This window comes from Symphodus melops (assembly GCF_947650265.1).
Source record: "Symphodus melops genome assembly, chromosome: 11".
Lineage (NCBI taxonomy): Eukaryota > Metazoa > Chordata > Actinopteri > Labriformes > Labridae > Symphodus > Symphodus melops.
The window spans coordinates 8676645-8702829 of NC_136701.1; the positions used below are offsets into that span (position 1 = coordinate 8676645).

A 26185-nucleotide genomic window follows, 5' to 3' on the forward strand; every position below is an offset into this window, starting at 1 on the left:
ATGGACTATTTAAAACATGATGTATAATTTATTTTGGAGGAGTTTGTGTGGGCACTAGCAGAGTTATGTGAACTAGAGAATACTGTTAGCCTCCAACATCATCAACATGCTATGTCGATCATCTTATGATTTACCTATTGGCCTAGCCTGCCATTAGACATATTTCACCCCTGCTCTCATTTATAATTCCCTTTTAACTTTTTGTATTAAGGGTCAACACGTTCTCAAGTATTTTTTTTAACGTGCAATGCCTTACATATGTTCTTATATAAACTTATATAGCCTTAAATAATGGCACACTATGAACATTAATTATCGATGCCCTTATGAAATGTTTAAGATATTTTGCTTGATAAACAAAGTTAAAGTTGGTGTTTTTAACCTTAACAAACATGTTTTCATGCTTATCGCCTGTGACACAGAGGAGGCTGAGCATGAGAGCCACTGACGTCATCACAGAGAGCTAGCTAACCAGTTGTTTTGGGAGAAGAAGAAGAAAAGGGCTACAAGCGGAAGAAACACCGGATTTGGTTTCGGATAGATTTCGCTTTATGGTCTTGGTTTAGATTTTAACACATTTCGAATTATGTCGACCCCGGCAAGGAGACGGCTTATGAGAGACTTTAAAAGGTACCATAACGTTTTGGCACTCTTATTTTCTGTTTGTGTGTTGCTAGCAGCATTAGCCGATGAAGCTGACGGCAGCTAGCTCACCGTTAGCTTAACGTTAGCTGCTGGTTCAAAGAAAGCTGTTTACAAAGCTCACAACAAGAGTTGTTTAAAAACAACGTGTTAATGTGCTTGGGTTGTCTCTGTGTAAGGAATCAGTTGGGTTGAAATGAGCATTTTAAAATGTATCTGATCATATCCGAAGACTAATTTGGTTTTCTGCAGTGTTTTTCTATCTAGGGAATAATGTCAGTCTTCATTATGTGAAGCTAGTTTGTTTGTTTTTGTTGGAGCAGATCATACGTACGAAGAACTGTTACATTTTCCAAGAAACTAAGACCAACAATTCAAGAACCCATTACCTGAAATGACCCAGATAAGGAGTTAACTGTGACGGGATTTATTCTAATTACTTCGCACAATTTCCAAGCTGTGGGTTTAAACTGCGTGGCTCAATTCTACAAGCTATTCAACATGATATCAGTACCCCCCTCCCCCCCCCCCCCCATGGGAGCAACGTGGCTTACAGGTATTGCACAACCATGCGCGCCTTGGGGTGCCCAATCTCTATATTTGAGAATGGCAGATTTGTTTGCCACCTCCTGTGTAAGTCATTTCATTTAAGATTAAGTGCACTTTCTGTGAACTGTTGTTTAATTAAAACCCTTGAAGACAGGAAGAACACGTCAAAGTAACCTGGGAGAACCTCACCTGGCAAGGAGCAGCTTGTAATACCTGCTATCCCCAGTCTGTTGCCTGGTGCCATATGGCAATCTGCAGTACATGTGTGCTATTCACACACCTGTCAGTGGAAAAAAAGATCCTCAGCTCTTCTACTAAGCACAGCTGTGAAGCAGGGCAGATAATGTGTCACCGTAACTCTACTCTGCTGCACCAGTCCCCAGGTGGTAAACTGTAACACAGTGTGTCAAGGGGAAACACAATGGCACATTCCTTGATCAGCCTGTGTGTCCATGCCAAAGCTGGCTGATTGAATTCAGCCTTGCGTGGTATTGCCTAGTCTCCCTTTGTTTGAACTGTAAGTCAAAATTATTTGCACAATGGGTCCTGAAACAGAGCTATTTGATTGTTTGAACAGAAGGAAATGTGTGTGACGGTTCGGCTGAGTAGCTCGACACAATGTTAAAGCGCTCTTTGAATAAACAGGGTTTGTATACTCTCTGTAGAACAGTCCTAATATCATTTGAATTGAACTTGATTATATTCAGTAAAATTTTACTTTTTTCCAAATATTTGTACACCTTTGGACATTGTGATTTGTGAGAGCAGAAACTTTTCCCTCACACTTTAATGTCTTCTGTCTCTGGGGTCCAGTTTTATTCTAGCTGATATAAGTCTGTAAAATAACTAGATTCAAACTTTGGTTTATGGCCGATAAAGATTATGAACATTTTTTAATCTTAAAGCTAAATCGCTCAGCTGCACTGCAATGTTATGTTTCTGTTAGTCAACCCACAATGTTTGACTGAGATATCATGTGTAAAAGAACCCAGTCAAAACCAGTGCCATGTGTACGTTACTGAACTGACCGAGCAGTATAGTATGATGGTGTTTTTAGCTCACTGTGTTAATAACAGTCCTTTAAATTTGATTTTTATTTGTGAGTATTGAATTGGCTATGTTTTCTGCGTCGTGTCTGCATTTCCAAACAAAGACGCAGACATGTCAAATATCCCAAATATTTTCAGTTACAACAAATGAAATGGAAGAATCCGCCTATTTTGGGGAGCCAGTAAAGAAAAGGTGATTGTTTAACTCTCATTAAAATGTTAAAAAAAAAATAATAATAATAATAAAATGTTATATTATAAGATGTATGTAATGCTCCCCCTAACCTGCAGTTGTCATTCGCAGTTCGCTCTTGTACAATACACGAGTTAGTGAGGTGTTGGAGTTGGGCATCCTTTCAGCAGCAGAGAGCGCAGGCAGATTACAGTAAATGAGGTTAATTGCAGTGAGTCTGTCTGCAGCTAGGGACACTGATCCTCACACACACACACACACCCGCCTACCTTGATATATTGCTGTAAGCTCTTATTAAGCCAGCTTTTATGCTACGCATGAGATTGTGCGCCTAAGTAGTAGCAGTTCTTTTGACTTAGCCGACATGCAGCGTCGCTCTAAACCTTGACCTTTGAATGAGACATAGTGACATGAAGACCCAGAGAAACCTGCTTTTATATCCTACAGTGAATAAAACGTTTCACAGACCACAGGCACGATGTTGGAAACCTGATTCAAACTGTTGACCTGCGACATTTGTGTGTTTCTGTTTGTTGGCGTCTTGTTGCTAGGCAGTTGTTGCTGAGCTGTTTTGCACTGTGCTTCAAAAAGATTGGGCGCTTGAGCCAGTGATTATTTCCATGTAAGAAAGAATCAATTATTTCCAGTTATCTCGTGAATTATTTAGGCTGTAAAATGTCCAGAAAATACTTGTTTTTATCCATATTTGGAGAAAAGAGAAACTGTCAGATAAAAAAGCTGGTGAACTTATGAACCTTGTGAAAATTGATAGTATTAATAATGAAAAGAGGTCAGGTGTATTATTTTTTTTTTTTTTTAATAAGAGGGTAATCAGTTTGTTTCCCAATGTTTCTACTTTTAAGTAAGATATTCATTTGATAAGAATTTCAGTCATTAGTTTCAGCCCTTCTTTCAAGCTTCAGATTTTTTGGCGCTTTACCATCAACAACATATTTGATGTGGTTGGAGCTTTTGTTTCTGTAGGTGACGTCTTTCTGTCCTTCGCTGCTATGTCGTTTTTGTTTGTTTTTTTTCTTTACTCCTCATATACTGTTATCACCACCACCACCGCTGCTGTTGCTGCAGATGTTGCTGCAGATGTGGCCTAAATCACATCACCTCCTCTTCAGCAGCTTGTTTTTCTCTGGGGAAAGGCGGACATCGAAGTGTCTGGAGCTTTTGTATTTCGAGGGAAACCTTAGAGAGCCTGTCCTTTAGAAACAATAGTTTCATAATTTCCTGATATCCTGACCATGACGTTGTTGGATGTCATTTCAAGTGAAGGTGGAGCATAAAGTCATGTTCCAGTATTAGATTAATGGAGCTTATTTGAACTGAAACGTGACACTAGAATGGTCAGTGTGCAGCTGATCCTGCAAACCTGACTGTCGACTGATACAGCAGGCTGTGTGTTTTGACTGATAATTATCCTGCAGTCGAGGTCTTGATTAAATTCCCCGAGCGCTCTCCCTTCCTTGTCTTCTCTCCCTCCTGCTTGTGTTTCCTCGTCTATGTTATTTGTGTCTTTTTTCATTTCTACATATTCTGTGTTCCTCCCCTCGTTCTGCCTTCCCTTTTGGGTTTTTTTTCCTGTCTCTTTTTCAACTCCCTTTCCTCCTGTATTCCCTTCGTCCCGTCCTGTTCTCTCTTTTCTCTCATCTCTTTGTGAATCTTTCTCTCCGTCTTTACCAGACTTCAAGAAGATCCTCCCACCGGTGTGAGTGGAGCGCCATCAGAGAACAACATCATGCTTTGGAACGCTGTTATTTTTGGGTGAGTCATGCTCTAAATCAAACTCCGCCCTGCTGTCTTTACTTTGCCACTGTGATTGTGATGCACCGACTCCCCAAGCCAACCGGCCCCTTTACAGTATTTAAATACATTAGATTGAAGTCCTGATTGTGACACAGACCGGTCTGGATAGTTGGCATGTGGAGAACCAGCAGGTGTTTGATGGAAGAACAGGCTGGGAGACACAAGTGAAACCAAAAACCCCATTCCAGTTCGAAGATAGCGCTTATCTTCATCAGTAATTGAAATGAGAGTAACTCACAAAAAGGAGCATGCTTTTTAAACTAAACTGTACTACGAGCCCAGTAACTGTATGACACGGGTGCAAATGTAACTGTGCTGTTTGCTGTCATCCTGTTGGATTTCTATAAACCCTGGGAGCAATAGTGTTCCTTTTTGTGATTCTGGAATAATTAAAAAAAGGACATTTTATCTGTCTTACATGTCAGATATCGTATATTTAGTTTTAAACGGGGACTATACTGTTACAGTGAGATGTAACTGCATAAAAAGCTTTCAGTTTCCCAAATGCAACAAAGACGATAAATAGAGAATAGAAACCAATCAGACACACAGGAGAACACTTCCTGCTAATAAGTCACTATGGTTTGAATTTAACATGATCACTCATGGGTGTAATAGTAGTGAGCAGCTGCATTACATGTTTTGGATCTTGACTGGATACACACCCAGCATTCTGCTTCCTGAAGATCTAAAAATCCATTTTGTATTTATTCAGAGCAGATTATTCAGCGAGTGTTTACAGCCCTGTTTCCATCTCTCCCATAAGTAACTGGAAACGAGTGTAAATGTTTAGGAACGGGATGTGCTTGGTCCTCTTGGTTCCAATTAAAACTCTGGCAGCGGCGAGGTGAGCTGAAGTTGTCTGGCAGTCAGTTTGGAAAGGCCAGACGAGAGACAATCCCGGCTGATTAAAACATGAAGAGCACAATCTAATGGGAAGTTAACAAGGGGCAACATTTAGCAAAGCAACCATCAATGAAGAAATAGACCCGCGAGAAGCTCCTCACCTGATTCAGAGTGAAAGACGAGGCTGCCCGACAACAGTCATGTGTAAAACACATGGGCAACTGTTTGATTTGGATCCTTTACACTGAGCATGTGGAGAGCTGGGTAAATAGCGGCTCTGGTGTCTGTCTGTGTGTAGAACATTCTTGAGGGAGGAATGGTCATAATATGTTATCCAAGTCAGAGCTATATCGGCTGCAGCGGGAATATTTTGAATCTGGAAATAACCCCCCCCCCCTCTCTCTCTCTCTCCCCCTCTCTCCCCGTTCTTGTGCAGGCCTGTGGGAACACCGTTTGAAGATGGTAAGCTCTACATTTGGATTCATCTTGTCCACAAAGTGCAGCCTTAGCGGGAGCCAGTTTAACTAAGCTGATTAGATTTGATTTTAATTTCTCCAACACTGTTTTAAATGAAGACGTGCATCACCCAGTCTGTTTATCGTAGAGCCTTTTTTAAAAAAAAAAAAAAAGGGGCTCAAAGGTTTTTGAATTCAGGAGCAGAGCGATCTTAAGCCGTCAGTTTTCCAAATCACACAGTGATAAACATTCCCACACTTTAAGGAAGTCAAACATAGAAGCTCTGCAGAGACACAGATCAGATCTTTATACAGAGTTAACTAACTAGCTGGACATTCACCAGATGTTTGATTGCTAACTTGCTGATGTGCCTCAGCCTTGCATACATGCAGTACAGTTTGAAAGTTAGGCACAAATACACACTTTTCTTTCCCCCTCAGATACTATGATTGCTTATTATTCAGAATAAGGGTCAGACAGGAAGTGCTGACTCTGTGTTTATTCTTTTTTCCTGTTCGTTAGCTCTATCCTTGATCCCGCTGTTAGCCTGCACTGTTGACATTTCTGCCTATGTGAAGGATTAGCTTCTTTAAAGCCAAGCGAGCTGTAGATTTAGTAATTGGCTTCCTCGACCCTCCACATCTGTACGCTCTCTTCTCTTCTTTACTTGAGTTTACTGCTCACATACACTCTCTCTCCCCCTCGGTCTCTCCGCAGGAACATTTAAGCTTCTGATAGAGTTTTCAGAGGAGTACCCAAACAAGCCTCCCACGGTTCGATTTGTCTCCAGAATGTTTCACCCAAATGGTAAGATGTTTATCTTCCCCGACACTCTCTCACTCCTCCACCGATTCAAAGATCCATCTGAATGTCTGCTCTCGCATTCATCGGTGTGCAAAGATGAAAGAGTTAAGGCTGTGGATGAACAGTTCATGGGTCCATTTTTAAAGATGCTCTTTGTAATGACTCTGAAACTGTTGTGTGAACATGTCCGTCTTGTATCATTTGTAAAAAAAAAAAAAATAAATAAAAAAAAAAGACATTCTGAAATCCTCTTCAACTGTTTAGTTTACCTCAGCTCTGCATGTGTTGTACATTCATTCTCTGTAAACATAGAGACCTTCATGTTAATGAAACCGTCATGACAGCTTCCTAACTGAAGGTCATTCTAAGTGATCTCAAACTAACAACGTTGTCTCTCTCTCTCGCTCTCGCTCTCTCTCTCTCTCTCTCTCTCTCTCTCTCTCTCTCTCGCTCGCTCTCTGTGTGTGTGCTCCCAGTTTACGCAGATGGCAGTATATGTTTAGACATCCTTCAGAACCGCTGGAGCCCCACGTATGATGTGTCGTCCATACTCACCTCGATCCAGGTGAGTGACTCGTATGGCAATCACTTTTTTGCCAAACTAATTTTGCGACGCATCCTTTTGACCCTGTCACTCGTGTTGACATGCACGAGGAACGCGGGAGCTCTCCAAGAAACTGTCTCACAGGAAACTCTTTTATTCTTCTCACTCTGCAGAGCTCGTTTTGTCTTCGAACGTTGAGAGTGGAGCTTTGATATCCCTATCCACACTGAAACGTTATGCTTTGAGTTGCGTTAGTGCATAATAATACATGTTTAGTCTCCAGTGTTTAGCAGTGTAGTGGGGCGGCTGTGGCTCATTTAGTAGAGTCGTTGTCTCTTAAACGGACGGTCGAGGGTTCGATCCCCAGCTCCTGCGAGCAACATGTCTGACGTGTCCTTGGGCAAGACGCCTAACCTCGAATCGTGTTTGTTCATGATCAGACGTGTAAACAAGTGTGAAATAATCCTTGTATAAGTAAAGCCTGATGACCTGATAGGTGTTCCTGTGTATATACACTGCAGGATAATCGAGCCCATTTGAGGTCCGACTCGTCCTTACAGCTTATCGCAGGGTCACTCCCGACTCGAGGCTGCTCGGAACCGATCATCCGGCCGAATTATCTTGTGGTGTGAGCGGTACAAAGTTCCAAACTTAACGTCCCCGATATGCTCGCCGATATTCAGGGACGCCCTGATTTTATTTCAAACATGATGGATATTTAGACTGTCAAATCTTGAGCATTATAAGCGCGTCTGGCAGAAGTGGCGAGGATTCATCGTCTCCGCAGCTACCTGCATGTGAGTCCATACACGTCGGCTTTTTCTTTTTGTTTAGGTTCATGGATGATCAGTGCAGCACTCTTCTGAAACGTTGTATCAACTTTCCTATATCCTACAACAACTTCCACTTCCTTTCATCAGCTGGAGACCGTTGAAACGTTATTAGTAACGCTCCATCCTGATTTCACTCATACAGTTTGAGCACAGATCTTAAGGTCTGGTCGTGTGTCGTAAAGGATTCAGTTGTACAGTGTTATCTGAAGTCGTACAGTGTGAGCCAGGCGTATCATGCACACATTCATCACTACTACAGCCCACTCCGAAAACCTCTTGTGGTTATTAAATACAGTTTGGACCGGACACTTGTGGATCTATTCATCGCTTCTGTCACTTTTCTCCGCAGTCTTTGCTGGACGAGCCGAACCCCAACAGCCCAGCCAACAGTCAGGCCGCACAGCTCTATCAAGAAAACAAGCGGGAGTACGAGAAGAGGGTGACGGCCATCGTGGAGCAGAGCTGGGTGGACGTCTGAGCCTCTCTTGCTCTCTTACTTCTCTCCTCTTCCATCACTCTCGCTTCATCATCCCAGTACATCAGTCTCTCATTTTTACCTCATCAAGAAGAAGAAAAAAAAGAGAAAAACAGCAACTATATCAGAAGAACTCAAGTGCCACCCTGAAAAACAAAAAGATCTCGAAAACAACCAAACCAGAATGGACATTAACTTGCTTGCCAATACATTTGAGGAAAAGCAGGGAGGGGAAATCAATCTTATGTTTGTGTTTCTTGTCCTTAATTTTACTTTTTTATTGCATGATGTGAAATAAGTTATTGCTAACAGAATTTGTAATATATCTTTGTTGTTTGGATGGATTGATGCTGTTAGTGTTTGAGTTTTACAGATTTTGTTTTTCTTTTGAAGTTTTCTTTTGTTTTCTTTTTGCAATGTTTCCTGGTATGAACACAACTTGGCTGTTTTTGTGAGTGCAGGTTGATGACCAAATCTGCTTATTTAGAATGTAATGGAAAAAAAATAACAACCCAGAACAAGTCGCTCAAGTATTTGTATTGTTATTTTAAGGTCTGCCACTGATAAAGCTGATATAAAAAAAAAAACAATCCCTGGTCTGTTCCAGCAGATCAGTTATTTTAAGACACACAGTACAGGCTTCGGCTCACAGACGTCACAGGCTGCAGCAGCGCCAAGTCTCCCTGGCACTGATGACTCATGAGTCCCTGGCAAGACAGCTCTGAGCTTTTATTTTAATGATTTCTGCTCTGTGGTAGGAGATGTTAGACAGAGATTGTTATGAGAGAGTAAATATTAAAACCAGGATGAGACTAGATGAACAAGGACTGTGGAGAACAGGATTTGATGAAAAGGAAGTGCGCTGCACCGAGGGAAGTGTTCACTGCACTGATTGAACTTTCTTTCAGTCGGCTACATGAGATATTCTAGTCCTGTTGTCCTTTTCTGAGCTTCGTTCATTTGTAAGGTGTTGTCAAAGTGTGACCGAGGTAAATGAGGATCTCAAGAAAGAAATTCAATCGTGCTTGAACTTGAGTCATCCTAGAATGGTTTCATTAAAGTTCAATCATGGTGTAAACAAAGGTAGCAAGAAGAAACCTGTGAATCTTTAAGACCAGCTGGATCAGCGGCAAGTCGCTACAAAACAAAGAAAAAGGATGAGGTATGCCTATTTACACAGAAGAACATGTATGCATTTTGTTATGAAGCTTTTTTTTTTTTTCAGGTTTTACAGTTCTTAAGTTGCAAAGCTTCTTCTCCTGATGACTCTTCAAAGACTTGTTCTGTATTGTCTTGTAGTTTCACTCACCTCAGACACTATGTCACTTTGTAGCCTGTGACGCATGTGAGTGAGAGTCGGTGCTTTGGATCCTTCTCTTAAAACCACCTAGCTGACCTACTGTATAACTCGACCAATGAGCAGAAGGATAAAATGAGTGCTGTCCAGCTCGGATGACTTCGACTCCAGTGTGACATCAACTGTTTTCCTAAAGGTCCGGGTTGTATTCATGCCTGCTTTTGTCCCTTATATTTCGATGCGATGCCCATTTAAAAGACCACTTGAGTATATAAAGTCATGACTGAATTCAGCCCCACTCCAGCTAAATATTCACAGATCATAAAATAAGAGTTCCTCTTTTCAGAGACAGTAAAGGTCATATTGTGACTAGTGACTTATTTCACCTATAAAAAAAGATGTTATTAAATTTTGTGAATTAAACAAGAAAATGTATACTTATAACGATATGCTGTATAAACATAATAAAACACATTTTTCAGACTTTGACATTTGTTCTGGATCATCTTTTGGCTGTTCTCTAAAGTTTCTGGAACATTTGATTACCCCGTTATATTTTTTAACAGTATTACATCACAAAAGTTCATAAGTCACTGTGACAGTGTGAGAATAGTTCCCTCCGATGAATGATCAGTCTAAACTTCAATTTGTCGAGTTAAATCTGCCCTTTTAGACTCTGAACTACCCAAAATGTAACGAATTGTTACATTAGGAGAAAAATATTTTGCCTACCCCAAAATGTAAAAACTTTCGGGTAGTTGTTACATTTTGCGCTTTAACATGTATGAAGGTGAATTGCTCTACTTCACAAAAACAACCTAAACTAAGGAACTTACTGATGTTCTGCTGTGTATACCAGGTTGACTTGTATCAATCTACATTTGTAAAGCGCCAATTCATAACAAATGTTATCTTAAGACACTTTGAAAAACACCGTACCTTGTGTTACAAAACTCATGAGGACGATTCTCCCTCCCTTAAAGCTCATATCTCCTCACTTTTTTTTTTCTTCATTTAAATGTTTGCTGCATAACAAGAAATTTCAACTTTAATCATTCACTAATTGCACAGAATGGCAATTATCATTTAAATAAATAGGAATGAAAAATCATAGACGGAAGAAAATACATGTCCTTTATTAGGCTCCTCGTAGGGACATTTGGACAAGTGTCATCTTACATTGAGTTAATTAAAAAAAGGTATAAAACAAAAGAAACCATTGTGTAATGACACTGTAGCTCCAACACTGACAAACCTATTTGATGCACAAATCTAAAATCTGAACGACTCTTTTAGATGTTTGCACTCCAATCCGACCTTTGATCAAAAAAAGGTGGCATGGTTGAATTGTATGATGTAAAATACAACAGAGCAGGTACACAATAGCTGATTCCTGTCAGCCTTCAGTCTTCATCCAACACTAGCAGACGTCTATCATCGACCCTGTGAAGGAAGAGAAAGGAAAATATTAGGGATATTCTCTTCAAGCTGACTCAGGATCTCGGCACAGTGTGTGTGTTTTCACATGTACCTGTTGCTTCTTCATAATCTCGTCTCTTGTCTTAAAGACTGGCGCATCCTCCACCACAATGCCTTCAGCCATTTCATTCACTTTCTCCAGCAGCTCTGTGCTATACCTGCCGTAAGTAAAGAGAGCAACAAGTCATGAAGAAATGCTGAAACATGTGCAGGAGTTTAAAAATCATTAAGTGATCTGTCATGTGTTGTTCAACAGTAACACACATTATCAGTTTATCTGGAGTCATAGATGTGTCAAATAAAAATCTTTGGTTTGGCCATGTGTTAATGACAATCATCTGATTAAAACACCTACACAATGTTTGAGATCTTAATCAGTGGAACCATAATAAAATGATGGCAACCACATGCACTAATTTGCATCAATATACAATAACAGACATGAAACAGGATGATTAGTAACATGCTCATAATCAACAGATAAACATTGAAATATTTGTGTTAGTTCGTGTTTCGGACACAGGGGGAAGCAGTGAGTCTAATGAAGAGTTGAGAATAGACGAAGAAGAAAATATTCATGAACCCTAGAAACACGAGTGTTTATCTACAAGAAATCCGTGTAATTTCGGGAGTCAATCAACTTTATCTGTCATTCGATAAGGGGACATGCGTTTCCTGACGGTCATTAAAGTGCACGTTAAGTGTTTACGTACCGACAGCCGAGGAAGACGTTGTTAGCCCACACCATGGACAGAGAGAGCAGCGGGTCCAGCTGCTCCACCTCAAAATCACTGATGTTCCTCAGAATGAACTCTCTCCGAGCCTCCCAGTGTTTCTCACTCTCCCAGTATCCTCGATGTGTCTCCACCTGGTCAGCCAAAGCTCTGTTTTGTTGAATAAAATCCTCCACGTCCAGGCCAGACATCTTGCTCTTCTCTGAATCAGTAAACAAAGATCACTTCCGGTGCACGCAGCGGGACCCTGACGTTGTTTTCTTCCCGGCACGTTTCAAACAGCGCCACGCAGCGGTAGAGCTCAGACCTGCAGAGGTCTGTACGGCTGAAAACGGTTTAGAGATGATTCATCAAAAATACCCGAACAATGTATTTTGCATTACTATTGCTTAGTGCAAAGTGTGACTGAAATGGTTAGTCTACTCTTGAAATCCAACTATCCAATATTTTCAAAACAATTTAGTTTCATTCAGTACAGAGGTCAGTTTAAAAACGCAAATATAACCTTTCACACCTCAACAAGAGAATTATACCCTCCTTTTTATTTCATTCTCTTGGTTTATCATGTTTAGTTCGATTAGATTGTTTTTGTAACTGTAAGCCTGGTGATTTGTGAATTTTTAAGTTATATTAAAAAAACCCACTTTACTGGAATGTGTACAGTACCCATGTTTGCCATGCTTGCTTTACTTTAACCATACATGATACACACATTTCTTAAAACGTGTATGTTTTGATCACCCAATTTCCCAATACTAAGTCAAATGTTATGATAAAAGAGGTATTAATTTTCAAAGGTCATATAGTTGCAGTTTCAACCTATAAGAGACTTTAAATTCGCTCTCCTTTCGTTGCCATAACATTTTTTGTCCCTTCCTCTGTAAACTTAAATAATGTTGGTATTAGGCATCAGATGGGAGATTTTTTTACATTGAATTCTGATTTGTCAAAGCAGGAAAACCCCCAATAAAAGATGTGATTTTAACAAAGGCTTTAATCAATGACCAAAAAGTGTCTCTTTAGGCGAAATAAAAGCTTTGCCAGAAAACATCACATTCAAAACAAAGGTGGTGTAATGCTGAACTCTTAATGACACACCCCCATACACTTATTTTATGACTGTATTTTATGTACCAATGACTTTATTGTTGCCTTCCTCTTCTCTGCCTGACATATTTCTCTCTCTACATTTGTCTCTGGCCTGTCATGGACATGGACTTTTAACTTGAGGCTTATAGTCAGTCATCCAGGCTCACACGTATGTACAGACACACTGATACTCACAGCTTGTTTTTGTTCTCTGTACACTGCAATGTGAAGAAAAAACATGCAGCATAAGCGAGGGATTTGGGCTTGTTTTGACATGAAGCCATTGATATACAGAGAGATTCCAGAGGAAGGAAAGCCAGAATAAAGTTAGTCAGGAGGACAGACAGACAGACAGACAGACAGACAGACAGACAGACAGACAGACAGACAGACAGACAGACAGACAGACAGACAGACAGACAGACAGACAGACAGACAGACAGACAGACAGACAGACAGACAGACAGACAGACTACTTTGTTGCTGGTTTTGTCTCCCCCACAGAGAAAAAACATTTAGCCGGGCTTGGCCTCTGTGGTGTGCTGTGCACTTAAACTCAATTCTCTTCTCCTACAAAAGACTGAGGCATCTTAATATTTGATCTGAACAATTTTGGCTATCCCATTACATGTTTGTTTTTTATTGCATGTGAAACAAATGAACAGCGATAGATGGTTGTTAAATAGTGATTTGAATAATGTGCACAAATAAGAGTAGCCACATATTTTTTAAAGGAAAAAAAACACAGAAAATAATATATGAGCTTATAATTGGTAACATGAACCCAATCTTTGAAAAAAGGCTGTACAATTTAAAAAAAGGTGTGTAGATAATTAGATACACAAATTTCAGAAGTAACCTCCTACATTTACATCTCGTTCTTTTCTCAGATTAAAACAGGACTATGTTTACTGATAAGGCACACTATGTTTGTGTTATAAAAAATATTATTTCTGAGAAATTAAGTCTTGAAGTGTTTTTGGGGAAACAGTGGTGACTAAGCCCCAGAATATGTTAGCGTGTTGAAACAACAGTGAAACATCTGTGCAGTTTTTTTTTTTTTTTTAAACAAACAACCTTACACTTAGAATTGAGAACAAGATATTCAGTTGCACCTCTGTTGTATTTATCATTATCATTGTTGATGTTGTTGCTGTATAGCACCCTCACGCTGCCCCCATCACGTCTAAAAACCTATGGGGACCAGGCTTTCTCCCATGCAGCTCCCCGCCTCTGGAACTCCCTATCCGTGACCTACCCTCCCTACCCCTCTTCAAATCCCATAGAAAAACCTACCTGTTTGCACAAGCCAACAACCTCCCCTACCCCTAACTCCACTACCCCCTCCCCTCTCTGTGCTTTTCTGTGGTTTTCTCTGTTTCATGTTCATTTTTATTTTCTCATTTTGTTTTTATCTTACTTTTATTTTCTCTGTTCAGCACTTTGAGCATCTAAAAGCACTATATAAATGTAAAGCATTATTATTATTATTATTATTATCAAAGATAAAATCATAATTTTTTACTCACTTTAAACATGTCACTGGCATCCAAAATAACAACCTGAGCTTTGTTTTTCCAGAAGGAAAGGATTCTGATACCTGATATGTTTTGTCATCAGTTATGATATATACAATAACTAAGGGTGTGTCTGTAGGTTTAAGTTTTAAAAAGCTGTTGCTTCCTCCTTGACTGTTCAACATTTTTTTCTTAAGTGTCAATTTACAACAAGTGATTTCCAAACTGTTTCCCAACTGGCTTTTCTCTCCTGATGCTCTAAACAAGACACCAACGAGAAGAGAGACATGAACAAGCTCAGCTAAGGCAGCAACATGATGCTGTCCTAATCTTCCATCTGCACAGTGAACGTATGCACCCAACCTCTCTGTACCCTAAAAGTAAAACTTTTCCCCGGAAGTGTTTATACATTAGTCAGGAAGCAATTACATGGTCAATGCAAAGACACTAATACAAGAGACACAGGTTGTGAAACAATTGTAAAAACAGGTAATTTGAGAAACCAATATATATTTTACCAGTCTTCAATTGATCTGAAATTGATCAGCTAGTAACAGTAAATTGATAATAATAAATCAGGGAGTATACCCAACCATATTTACAGGTAAAAGAACATTTGATGTGCTCCCTCTCTCCACTGTTTTATCTCTCTATAAAGGCATAACAAGCCCAAAAAGAAACATTTAAAAAAAATACATGATTTGATAACCTGGTTTCCTATCATCAGCCAACAGCAATAGTAAGCAATCAGCCACTTAGTGTATTACTGCAGTTAACAGTCCTGTTAGTAAGGAATCTATGTATTTCATTTGACAGGCTTTGGCTTGATGTCACTTTGGGATACATCATCAATCCCCCCCCCCCCAAAAAAAAAAAAAAAAAAAAATTAATTTAAAAAATCTATTCAACAAAAATAACTCATATGATATTAAGTCATATTCTCTACTCACATAAAACACTTCTCACCTCTTCTCAAACTCCCCTAAAAAAACGCCAGTGGCCTTATTGAGTGTGTTGCATTTTGGGCGGCGTCCAAGTCATACAAGTTGTTGCTTTATTGAGTGAACAAACCCATTAAGTTTATGGTCTCTCCCTGACCCTCTCACTCCGCCTGAAATATACACTGATGCTGAAGTTATACACTGCCTACCAGCAAGCTCTGGCAGACAGCTGTTCTTGATGAGTCACCTAATGTATGCTTACTCAGGAGAAAACTATGATTAGGAAACAAAGACAACAGGCACCCTTAGAGCCTAGTCCTGAAAGAGTGCCAAGGAGAAATTATCAACACACTGTGAAGAGTGTGGATACCAAGGTTACTGAGAGGATGGAATGGAACATGCACTAAAGACGGTGGTTTTTCAGTTATTGCAAACGTGTTCAGGGCTGTAGAAGAGGCAGCATAATATGTCCTTCTATTAGTTTAACATACCCCTTGTCTTATTATTCAGGTCAAGGGTATGTCACTAATACTTTAAAGAGTAGAATAACTCTGGAGCAAATGAAAAAGTGCAACATTTGCTCCATAACCTCATTAAGTACTGAAACCCATACCCCCCTTTTCATTATGGAGTCCTATTTTTGGTTACACCTAACCCGACCTGTGATCACAACTTTGATTCAACTACACAATGCTTTATCATCTTTTCTAACCTGCTGTACACAGATAGGGGGTCAAACAGTATCTTATCTACATGCAGGAGAATCACCAGGAATTCTAGACCTTATAAAAAGATAAAACGGTTGCCCTTACAACCACTACATCCTGAAAAGTGAGAATCAATAACCACAAGATAGAAAGTGTGCTATTTCTCAGCAGCTTCTGACGGCATATCGATTAGGAGAAACAACAAACATTTCAAGCTTCAACATACAGTACAATATGTACAGTACATAAAGGTATAGACAAGTAAAACTCTATTTCAGTCCCAGTAGAATGAATAACCTGCTTATAATGCTTCTCAACTTTTATCTAACTCACTTGACAAAAGTAATATAGGCCTAAGTTGTAAAAAAAAGATTTTTTTCACAAAGCAAGGTTCACTTAAGAAATGTAGGCCTTGGATCAAAATGATGAATGTAGGGTGCAACTGTATCGTGGGACCTAGACTAATTAAAACTAGTGCTCCTGACATGGAGGCAGCAGGTCCTGTCAGATACTTCAGGTTCTTTATTCTGACCTATTGTCAAAAAACACTAAATATACCCATCTATTGGCCTGATTGCTGTTGATGTGGATATTTGGGCTATGAAACCTCCGGTCAGTTGTATCACTGAAGTGTACAAACAACACCACACAATAGATGAATATTGTCATCTCTGTGTTCACATATTGCTCTTATTTCCTGGAATGTGTTGTTATTGAAAACTTGTGTCATGGAAAAATGTTGTAATGTTGGCTGATGTTGTTTGTAATGTGTGTTTATTGTGAATTGTGGGAAGCCAAATCATGACGGAACCAGCTACTTAAACAGGCATATTTAATTTATTTGTCCAATGCTTAAGAATACACAACTAACTTGACTGCAGTCCTTAAAAAAAGGATACTTGAAAGTACCAGGGGGTGTAAAGGAGCGTGAAGGGAATCAAATTGTTGCATTTGTCCTTCTTGTGCTTTTTGTCACAGATTTGCTGCAGCCACCATCTGGAAATTAAATAAGAGGAGCAGTCACACTTTGACAAGTCATGTGTTTCTGTGAAGGTATTTTTGGTTTAAGCATGCTATGACATGCTATAAAAAATGTACCATAGCAGAGTTTCCCATGTGACTAAGATCCATGCAGTATATTTTGTATCATTTCCAACACAGAGTTTATGCTTTTGGTAATGTTTGCAGGTCTATTTTTATTTTCAAACAGTCAACACCGTTTTAAAGGAAACTTGGTGGATTGCTGTTGGTGAAAGAGGTTTCTGAAATGAGATTGGATTTGAATCTGACTCTCAAACATATGCATCAGTGAAAATAACAACAACAAAACATTTTACAACAAAACACAACTACACAGCTCCTCATTGTGGAGTTGGCTGTTGTTGATATGGTTCAGGATTGTTAAAGTCATGTTGTTCAAACCTTTCCACACAAACACAATTTGACTTGTGCATGGAAAAACTTTTATTGGCTGAACTCCATTTAGCTGCGTGACTAGGGCCATAAACGTGTAGTGGCTCATAGTAATGGTTAAAGAAGCTTTCAGATCTTTTAACGTATAAAATTGTTAAACAATCAAGTATAGTTACCATTTCAGGCATAAAGTCCTGTATTCAGAGTCCATATAAGTGGAAAAGTACACTGGTGTGAACTTTGGTTTTAACAGTAAAACTATCACTTAAGCAGCAGAACAACTGCCGTAATTATTTGACAATGTGCTGCATGAAGCACCTTTAACAAAGTATTAATACAGTCAGAAATGCTCTGCAGCTGGGAACCCCACCCGTCTGGTGCACCCAACAGATTAAATATAAACCACAACCAGTGTTTGACCCAGATCTGTGAGGATCTACATCCTAAAAAATCTCACAGCTTGCATCTCATTTCACAAACAAAATGGCATCGGCTCACATTAAAACAGACCGTGGAGAGGGTCATGCATGGCCTGTTTCCTTAGGGGACACGGCCACCTACCTGCCTGTGCTAGAGTGGGGGAGACAGAGGCGAGGACGAACTGTGAGATGCTGCTGTTGCATTTGAATGTGTGCCAGAGAAATCCCTCCTCTGTGTCCTTCAATGCCTCATTTCACTTTGTGCAAAACAGCATCGCACCCTCATTTCCTCCCCCTCTTCCCTTTCTTTCCCCACTATTTGAGTGACACTTGATACAGCTGATATGATCATTTTGGCACCTGGCAGTCTTTCCTATGCACAATAGGGCTTTGGATGAGCATGTGTGTACAGGTCTGTGAGTTTGATAAAGTAGGATTGTCCTATTTGTTCATTCAAATGACCTTAATTTTAGTGTGCCTGCTGGCTCTGCATCTCTGTGTACCAAATAGACATCTTTGAAGGAAAAGGGACGAATTGAGTTAGTTTCTATGATGCTGAGATGCTAAGCTAAAATGATAAACAAAATGAGACAGATGAGTTTTCATGGGGAAGAAAGATGTTTTGAGAGACAGAAAAGATATTAAAAGAAAATGCCTCTCAGCCTGATAGCAGGCAGAGGACAGTGATTTAGAGACAGTGGATGGGAGTGGATTACACATTGATCAAACACCCTCCTCCCCTTTAAATATAGATTTTAGGGAAAATGTGAAGGAAGGTAATTTACTTGCCAACTGTTCCCTTTGGATCGGTGCAAGCAAATCAATCACTGGTGGGGAGATATTATCACTTTCAGTAAAGTGCAAATACAGGCTTTCACTTTGAGCTGAAGTTGGGGCTGCAAATTATTTTGACAGTGAAACCTGGTGATGCAGAAAATGAATCAGTTCATATAGAAATGGTACACATAGAACACAAGTTTTAAATGAGTTTAATACTAGTTCAGTAACATGCCAACCATGTAAAAAGGAGGATTAAAGTTTAGTTTTCGTTGCTTTTTGCATTAGGCTGTACTGATAACTTTTTTCCTCTTGATCTGTTTGTGATGCCTAAACTTGATCGAGCACTGCACTTGTTTGCTACTTCACCCCAAGGCAGGACTTTTTTTTGCAAGTGGCAGAAGTGGCATCCTAAATACTATAGACACCCCCCCCCCCCTCTCTCTCACCCCTCCTCGCTCTGTAAAACTGGAATTCAACCAAACAGCCACGTCAGATTATATCAGGGACATTTCTGAAACTGGTAGCTGTTTTTCACATTTTAATTTCAATGTAATACTTTAATGTACATTTTTTTCAGAAATAGCTTTTTCCAGAACTGTTATTTATTAAAAAAAATAATGGCTTAAATGATCCGCAGAATTTCTCAGGTGAATTAGGCTTTTTAAGTGCAGTTATAATTATTTTACTTAAGAGGCTGACATAAATGTTTACAAAATTATACTTTGAAAATGTATTTTTATCAAGGCCTACGTTTAATGTTTTACTCTCCAGAAATTAATCTGCATTTTATTTTTGTTTATTTATGTTTTTGCAAAGATAGGTGTACAAATGTGCAATGTCAACTTTCCTCCTACAGTAAGCCTGAAGCAGTCTAATAACAGAAGTTCAATCCCTGTCCTCTCCTCTCAGAGGCGCAGTCATCTTGCATTTCTCAGAGTAGGAAGTGCAGCTTGCGGTAACAGTGAATTGAAAGTACGCCATAAATATGGCGCCAAAAGAGTTTTCGAGCTGATGAGAAGACCTGTCTTTTTCACTGTGTTGTCTATTTTTCTGAAGCTGTCGGGGTGAGAGGCTGCAGGAGAAGACTCGCCTGTGCATTAGTGCAAAGCGGTGTGCAAAGTACAGTGCACGGCGGGTTAAAGGAGTGGAAGGACAAGCTGCAAGTGAAGACCGAGAGAGCTGGATGTTTTATTTTTGAAGGAGGGACATTGCGAAACTGGCTTGCAATTTCTTCTGACTCATCGTTTGGATATAAAGCATCCTTTTTCCTCTTTATTTCCTTACCCCTCCTCCCTTCTTCGCTTCTCCGTGCCCCCTTCCTGCACCGCTGCTAGACCTACTGGAGAGGAGAGCACAGGCGGATTTTTGACACCACGTTTGGGCTGCTTTTGCAAAATGCGACATGATTTCCTGTGAGCGGTGTGTTGTGCGCACCTCGCAGCCTGCTAAACCGTGAGCAGCAGCGGGACCGACGACGACAGCAGCGCTGTTTGTTTTTGTTGACTTATAACGCCTGGCTGCCACTGTAGTTTCGCTTTATTTGGGATTTTGAACTCCAGATTTTGCAGGTTCTGTCAACACGCAGCGTGAGGAGGAGGACAGGGAAGGAGGCAGGGGAAGGGACCGTCCTGTCACCCAACGTGGATTCAGAGTCGGGGCTGTTCAGCAGCACTGCTAGGCACCGAGTGGGCACAGTGAACTAGTACACATCAAAACCTTCCACTGTGAACCTACATGTGCCTGGCTCCCAATGATCTCCTAACCTCTGGGAATCCCGCGCCGTCCAGGATTGAGGACGTATCTGCACCCGAAGCTGACTGCAATCAAGGTAAAAAAACAAAACATTTACTCAAACAGATAAAACGATGCTATTCGAAAATGGGAGTGTCGTAGGACCACTGAAGTCCACTTTGCTGCTTGTGCTGCTGATGCGAGTGCCATCAGTGCCAGGCTGGTGGCAGCAGCGGCTCTGTGCGCACTTTTGCAGCGGGCTTGTCAGTCACAGTCAGCGGCTTGCTGAGCGGTGCATGTGGATCAGCGAAGGAAGGGAGGAGTGTCTCTCTCTGTGTGTGTGTGTGTGTGTGTGTGTGTGTGTGTGTGTGTGTGTGTGTGTGGTTGTCTTCAATGTGTCGCAGTGAACGAAAGACAAATAACACATTTGAAGCCACAGTCTTTGCACGCATGCACAGGTGAAATGAACTGGTTAAACTTGGCTGCAGGATGTAACGTGAACGCGGCTCCGGTGGGAATCAAAGTACGTGAGCGGTAGTTGGAGAGAGTCCAAGTCGGGTTATTTTTGCGCGTAATTGCTTCAAATAGGGTCATTTTCAGCGGCGTAGCAAGGAATGTGAACAGTTGACTTCCAAATGTAAAAGCAAGTGTTTTTTTTACGCATGTACTTGACACATAAGTGATGATGAGAGCAGCAGGTCTGCATGCTGGATGGTGCCACCAAACGCTCGTAATCTCTGGGGGAGCTGCAGGGTTCTTCACTGCTTGATAAATGAGGGGGAAAGGAAACCAGAAGGGATCAGCTCGATCTGGTTTTTTAGGAAGGTTGAGCACACAAGCACACACATAAACGAATTAGAACAACTCCTCTCTTCTGCCTCCTTCATCCTCCTCCTCCTCCTCCTCCTCATGGTTTCTGGCTGGCACTGGAGAAAGAGGAGGGGGGAGTGGCTGCTGTTTACCTCCTGAAAATCAGAGCTCTGTTGCATCCTCACCTGAAAACAACAACTAAACAGGAAGTTAGTGTGGCTGCAGCAGCTTGCGTGTGACCTGACTCGGATGGAAGGAATTGAATCAAGTGGGGCATTTATCTCTGGTAGGATTTTCCTACTTTTTGTAATTGTCTGAAGATGCTCTAAAAAATTATTGTCCCTGCCCTTTTAATGGTTAAAAAAAACAACCTTTTTGATGGCACATTGAAGCTGAACTGGCTCCAGCCATGACTCGATTAAGCTGGGATTGTCTGGGGACTTGTTAAATGTTCCCAGTTGTGACAGCAGTGCCCCCACACACACCCACCCCTCTCCTCCAACGTCACTCACACACACACACACACACACACACACACACACACACACACACACACACACACACACACACACACACAATGTGAGCATCATTTTGGACTTACACCAACAGCGCTGGACCACTCTAAACACACATTAACGAACAGATGCATGTACCATGCTCTTCAAACTCTGCACAAACTCTTAACAGACATTCACACAAATAGACACACATGCACACAACCCTCCTCCTGTTTGAGATGAGTCATGGTGAGTGGGGGCATAAAAACTCTCGCCATCACTCTATCCCCCCTCTCTGATTTTCATATCTTTCCTGATACAGTGCTATCTTGTTTTCACTCACTCCCTCTCTTTCTCGACCACTCTCTCCTCTCCCTTGCCTAGAGACAGTGGTTGTTTACAAGGCAAGTGAGCAGGGATGAGAGAGCTGTTTTCCTTTTGCATTTGTTCATATTTTCGACCGCTCCTCTTCTGTCCTTTTTTTCCAGCCTTTTTTCAGCCAACCTCTTATCCATCCTTCCATCTTTTCCTCTAATCTAGAATTTTTTTTACCCATTATCGGACTGAGGAGGACAGTCAGTAGAAGTGTGTGTGTATACACTACGTCATATGCAACCCAAGTCACAGACCTTTTAAGCCTCACATGTGTACATACACACACGTGTACGGGCGGGGGTGTAGCTTAGCATGGTGTCTGAGTGTATTTGTGTCTGCTGCGTTAAGCGCTGAACTGCGATTGGCTGGAAAAGGGGGTAAGGACCCCCACGTGACGTGTTGTATCGCATTAGCAGCTACGTAGTGAGGGGGAGGAGGAGGAGGAGGGGGGTTGTTCATGAATGGAGCGTTGACGTCACATCAACTGGGGTTGTGTGCAGCTTCCTGCAGGTTGACTAGCTGTCATGTCACCAGCTCTCTGCTGCTCTGCTTACTAACTAACAGACCAGCTCACATGCTGTGATTCTGTGTGTCAAGCATAACCTGATGTCTGATTTCTGAAATCTGATCCAACACATTTTCTTATAGGCAGAAAAAACAAGAAAAACAACTTACTGTACAGAAAAAATGTCTTAGACCTGAATATCTATAATCCAGCAAATGACAGCAACCTTGTCATGAAGTATCCCAAATGCATATTTTATAGTTACGAACATGCAAAAACACAAAATTCCGAGTTATGGTTACACTTTGATGTCATCAGAACGTGGAGTCTGAATTTGTTTTGAGCAGTCTCTGGAGTAAGTTTTATGGACTTACTGCAGTTCAATCATGAAATGCATAAATTTTTCAGGATAAATTCATATTTGGAGTTTTTTTTTGCCACACACTTTGGCGGATTAATATCATCCCTAACAGATTGCTCGATGTCTCTGTTGTGTGTTCATGTTTTGTTGTGAGTATTGTATTGTTCTGAATTTCTCATGTGCACGTCTGACAAGTTTTGCAACATGAAACCTAACATGTGGTAGATTAGAGGCTGCAGGCATGTTTGTATGCATTAGCCCATGTGCCTTTTGTCAGTGTTTGTTCTCGGTCTATGACCCTGCTGTGGCCCAGCCTCATTAGTAAGTTCTTGTGTGTGTGTGTGTGTGTGTGTGTGTGTGTGTGTGTGTGTGCGCGCGCACACACTTGCTAACCTGCTGTTCAGTGGGCAGGAGGTGACGTCAGACTTCAAGGGGAAAGAGAGTGTTTCAGTTCTGACATTTTTGTCCCCAGTGCTGCTGTGACTCTGCCTTGTTAGTAAGGGATAATTGTCGGAGTCTGCACACCTGATGTGTGAGGCAGGAAGAGGTGCACATATTTCTCCCAAAGGTTTTTTCTGGATTAACTGGAATTTGTCTCATAAGTCTTTTCCCTGCTCAATGTGATCCTGTCTGACTAAATAAGAGCAATAAATGTTCTGTTGCAGCAGATGGTTTTTCATATCAAATTAATGATCAGGTTTTTGTCGTCACGGTGAAGTTGTTACTACAGAGTTGACAGCGATATTATTTCCGAGCATCCCTCTAAGCTTATGTGTAGTTTTTGAGTACATGTCATGTATTCTCAATTTCTTTCGTTCAGTGTCTGTTAGTGTACGACTGCCTCTGATAGACTGCTGGAGATCAGGGTTTGATTGTTTTTCAGGTCACACATTGCTTTTCCATGCTGAGGTTTTTGTTGTTCTCTTTTTCTGTTCAATGGAATTGCAAGACTCGACAAAAACTTTACAGTGTGGTTTCTGGGAGGTTTGGGCTGACAATGCTACTGCCCATTTCTGATCTCAACATTGTGGATTAAAAAATTCAGTTTAACTTCGAGAGTTCACTTGAGACTTATATTTTCATGCCTTCCCAATACTCAAACTCCCTTACCAGCTGAATAATGCCGTATAACCTGCACGTAAACGATTGTAAATCCCAGCACACCACTAAGTCGAGCAGCAGAAACTGAATAAAGTCTGCTTCAAAATGGTTCAAGTCTACAGTACTTCACTGCGTCATTACTGGAGTCAGCTGCCCTGCCTCACAGTGTCGAGGATTATTCTGCCGTTCTTTGCGGTGCGAAGGTTTGTTTTGCATCAGTCAGGTGCTGTTAACACTTCCCTTACTTGTGGTTGGACACTGACGACATTCAAAAAGGAAGCTCATCTCCCAAAACAGCAACCAGAAACATCCATTTGTTTGCATTAAAGACTGTTGTTTGGTGAATATAAGTATTTTGAAGAGTGGAATTTTAAATGAGTAGTAATGTTGACGGTCAGTGTCATGTGTGTTAAGGGTGGGGATGCGTTTTGGAAGTCCAACAATTGAAAACACATTGAAAGAATACTCTCATTGAAATGATAATGTAAAGTTTAATTCGGGAAAAGTTAGTTATGTTCCAGAAACATTTACTCCATAAGATACTTTCTACTTTGATCTTCATATATCTGAATATTGACTGTAACCCTCCCCAGTCTGCGGTCTACCTAATCTCTGTGGGGGAAAACATCCAAGGGCTCTATGCAGAGTGATGGAAGGGCTCTGACAGATGCTGTCTGAGCTCCTGATGGGAAGAGTTTCAGGAGTTGGAGCATATATGTTTGTGGGGAGAGAGTGGGTGAGTAAACAACAGACTGAAACAGTATGTCAGGCCCTTCTCTGCAGTTTGAACACCCGCTGCTCTGAGATGGAAATGTTTAACCGTGCAATCCTGCAGGATTATATTTGCACTTAACTTTTTTTTTTTTTTTTGTATGTAGATTTATTTTTGGGGCATTTTTGCACCTTTACTATAGAGGAAGGACAGTGGACAGATACAGAATCAGGAAAAGAGAGTGGGGATCGACATGTGGGAAAGGAGCACTTAACTTTCACCATGAAAAGATGAACATGAAGAAAAGAAGGCATGAGAGCAGAGATTTCATGGGAATTGGGTTGGGTTGTTTTTACTTGACTGAGTTTTGGCACCCGAAGGAAAAAGTTTGCCTTCAGATCGTGAAAAAGTAAAGGTTGATGCATATAAAGGGAAGTATGTGAGGAATGGAAGTATGGGAATGGTTAAAGAAAGGGGGGATAACTATGTAGAGATGGATAGAGAGAAGAGATGAAAGGTAATAAATAAGAGGACATGAAAGAAGAAACTAGCAGGGACAGAAGATAGAGCAGAGGAGGAGACGGAGAGTAGAGAATGAAAGACGACAGAAGGGGTGGAGGAGGGGAGTCGCAGGTAAGTAAACAGGGAGGTCTTTGCAAGGGTCGCTGGAGGAGAAGGGCAGAGGGCTCATCTTCCATCTTTCTGTCCTTTTCATCCCTTACTTTACTCCTTTCCAGGAGCTAATGAGCTCCTGATGGCAGTGTAGACAGGGGCGATGCATCAATCCTCCATCTCTCCCTCCGTTTCTGTCTCTCTCTGTCCCTCTCTCCTCCCACCTGTCCTCCCCTTTTGAGCTCCCTCCTCCTGGCTTGTTGGCAGAGCCCCAGCCTCACTGGCTCAGACTCACCTCCTGCATTGTTTGTCAGCAGATTTCAGGAGACAGAGTGCGAGGCTTAGCAAGAAAATTATTTGGACCTCAGCCTCTTCTCTCCCCCCTTTTTTTTTCACCTTTTTTATTCATTAATTCTTTCCCTCCCTCCTGTTTTTCGCTCTCTCCCTCCTGCTCCCATGATGCAGCGGCAGCAGCAGGAGCAGTGGCAGCATCAATAAATACTGTGTTAATGTTCTGGTGGCTGGAGCCAGCAAGGTGATAAAGGAAATCTTTTTGATTTCTTCTCGTTTGTTTGGCCCGACGACACCTCTTCAGTTGGTGTGCACGTGGCCATATTGTGTACCATTTAATACAGTATGTATTAGTATTGCTTCAGACAGATACTTAATCCTGACATTAATTTATATTCTCCACTTCTTTACATGCATGATCCTTTTTTTCATCACTTGTAATTTTCAACTAAATGTTTCGTGATTTCACTTAAAGGCACAGTATTTAAATTCCACCACCAGGGGGCTCTCAATCAATTTGTTGGAATCAATCTTAAACATCCTTCAGTTAGTCTTTTAATTTTTTTTTTTTTTTGCATAGCACCATTAGTCATCATTTAAATCACACC

At 40.9% G+C, this 26185-nt stretch overlaps 3 protein-coding genes across 4 annotated transcripts in view; 2 read left to right on the forward strand and 1 right to left on the reverse strand.

Moving 5' to 3' along the window:
- The first annotated feature begins 444 nt into the window (after positions 1 to 444).
- On the forward strand, positions 445 to 8796 carry ube2b (ubiquitin-conjugating enzyme E2B (RAD6 homolog)). The gene is made up of 6 exons (XM_079356048.1): positions 445 to 630; positions 4126 to 4206; positions 5531 to 5556; positions 6268 to 6357; positions 6831 to 6919; positions 8081 to 8796. The coding sequence occupies exons 1-6, from the start codon at positions 587 to 589 to the stop codon at positions 8207 to 8209; spliced, it is 459 nt and encodes a 152-aa protein (XP_079212174.1). The 5' UTR covers positions 445 to 586; the 3' UTR covers positions 8210 to 8796.
- A 1824-nt stretch (positions 8797 to 10620) lies between these two features.
- On the reverse strand, positions 10621 to 11960 carry cdkn2aipnl (CDKN2A interacting protein N-terminal like). Its single transcript, XM_079355910.1, has 3 exons — positions 11696 to 11960; positions 11035 to 11140; positions 10621 to 10946 (listed from the first exon to the last, which is right to left on the reverse strand). Exons 1-3 carry the CDS (start codon positions 11905 to 11907, stop codon positions 10938 to 10940), a joined length of 327 nt encoding a protein of 108 aa, XP_079212036.1. The 5' UTR covers positions 11908 to 11960; the 3' UTR covers positions 10621 to 10937.
- Positions 11961 to 19473: 7513 nt separating this feature from the next.
- Positions 19474 to 26185, forward strand: part of jade2 (jade family PHD finger 2) — a 171403-nt gene continuing 164691 nt past the window's right edge. For both annotated transcript variants that reach the window (XM_079356165.1, XM_079356166.1), the window contains exon 1: positions 19474 to 20410. The gene's annotated coding sequence lies outside the window, so the exon portion shown is untranslated. The remainder of the gene's footprint in view (positions 20411 to 26185) is intronic.

What these genes read in the sequence shown, in the direction of transcription:
- ube2b (XM_079356048.1), top strand. Translation starts at nt 587, where the DNA reads ATGTCGACCCCGGCAAGGAGACGGCTTATGAGAGACTTTAAAAG. An exon ending in CAGAATGTTTCACCCAAATG is followed by an intron (nt 6,358 to 6,830) that starts GTAAGATGTTTA and finishes GTGTGCTCCCAG; the next exon opens with TTTACGCAGATGGCAGTATA. An exon ending in CCATACTCACCTCGATCCAG is followed by an intron (nt 6,920 to 8,080) that starts GTGAGTGACTCG and finishes TTTTCTCCGCAG; the next exon opens with TCTTTGCTGGACGAGCCGAA.
- cdkn2aipnl (XM_079355910.1), bottom strand. Translation starts at nt 11,907, where the DNA reads ATGTCTGGCCTGGACGTGGAGGATTTTATTCAACAAAACAGAGCTTTG. An exon ending in AACGTCTTCCTCGGCTGTCG is followed by an intron (nt 11,141 to 11,695) that starts GTACGTAAACAC and finishes TACTTACGGCAG; the next exon opens with GTATAGCACAGAGCTGCTGG.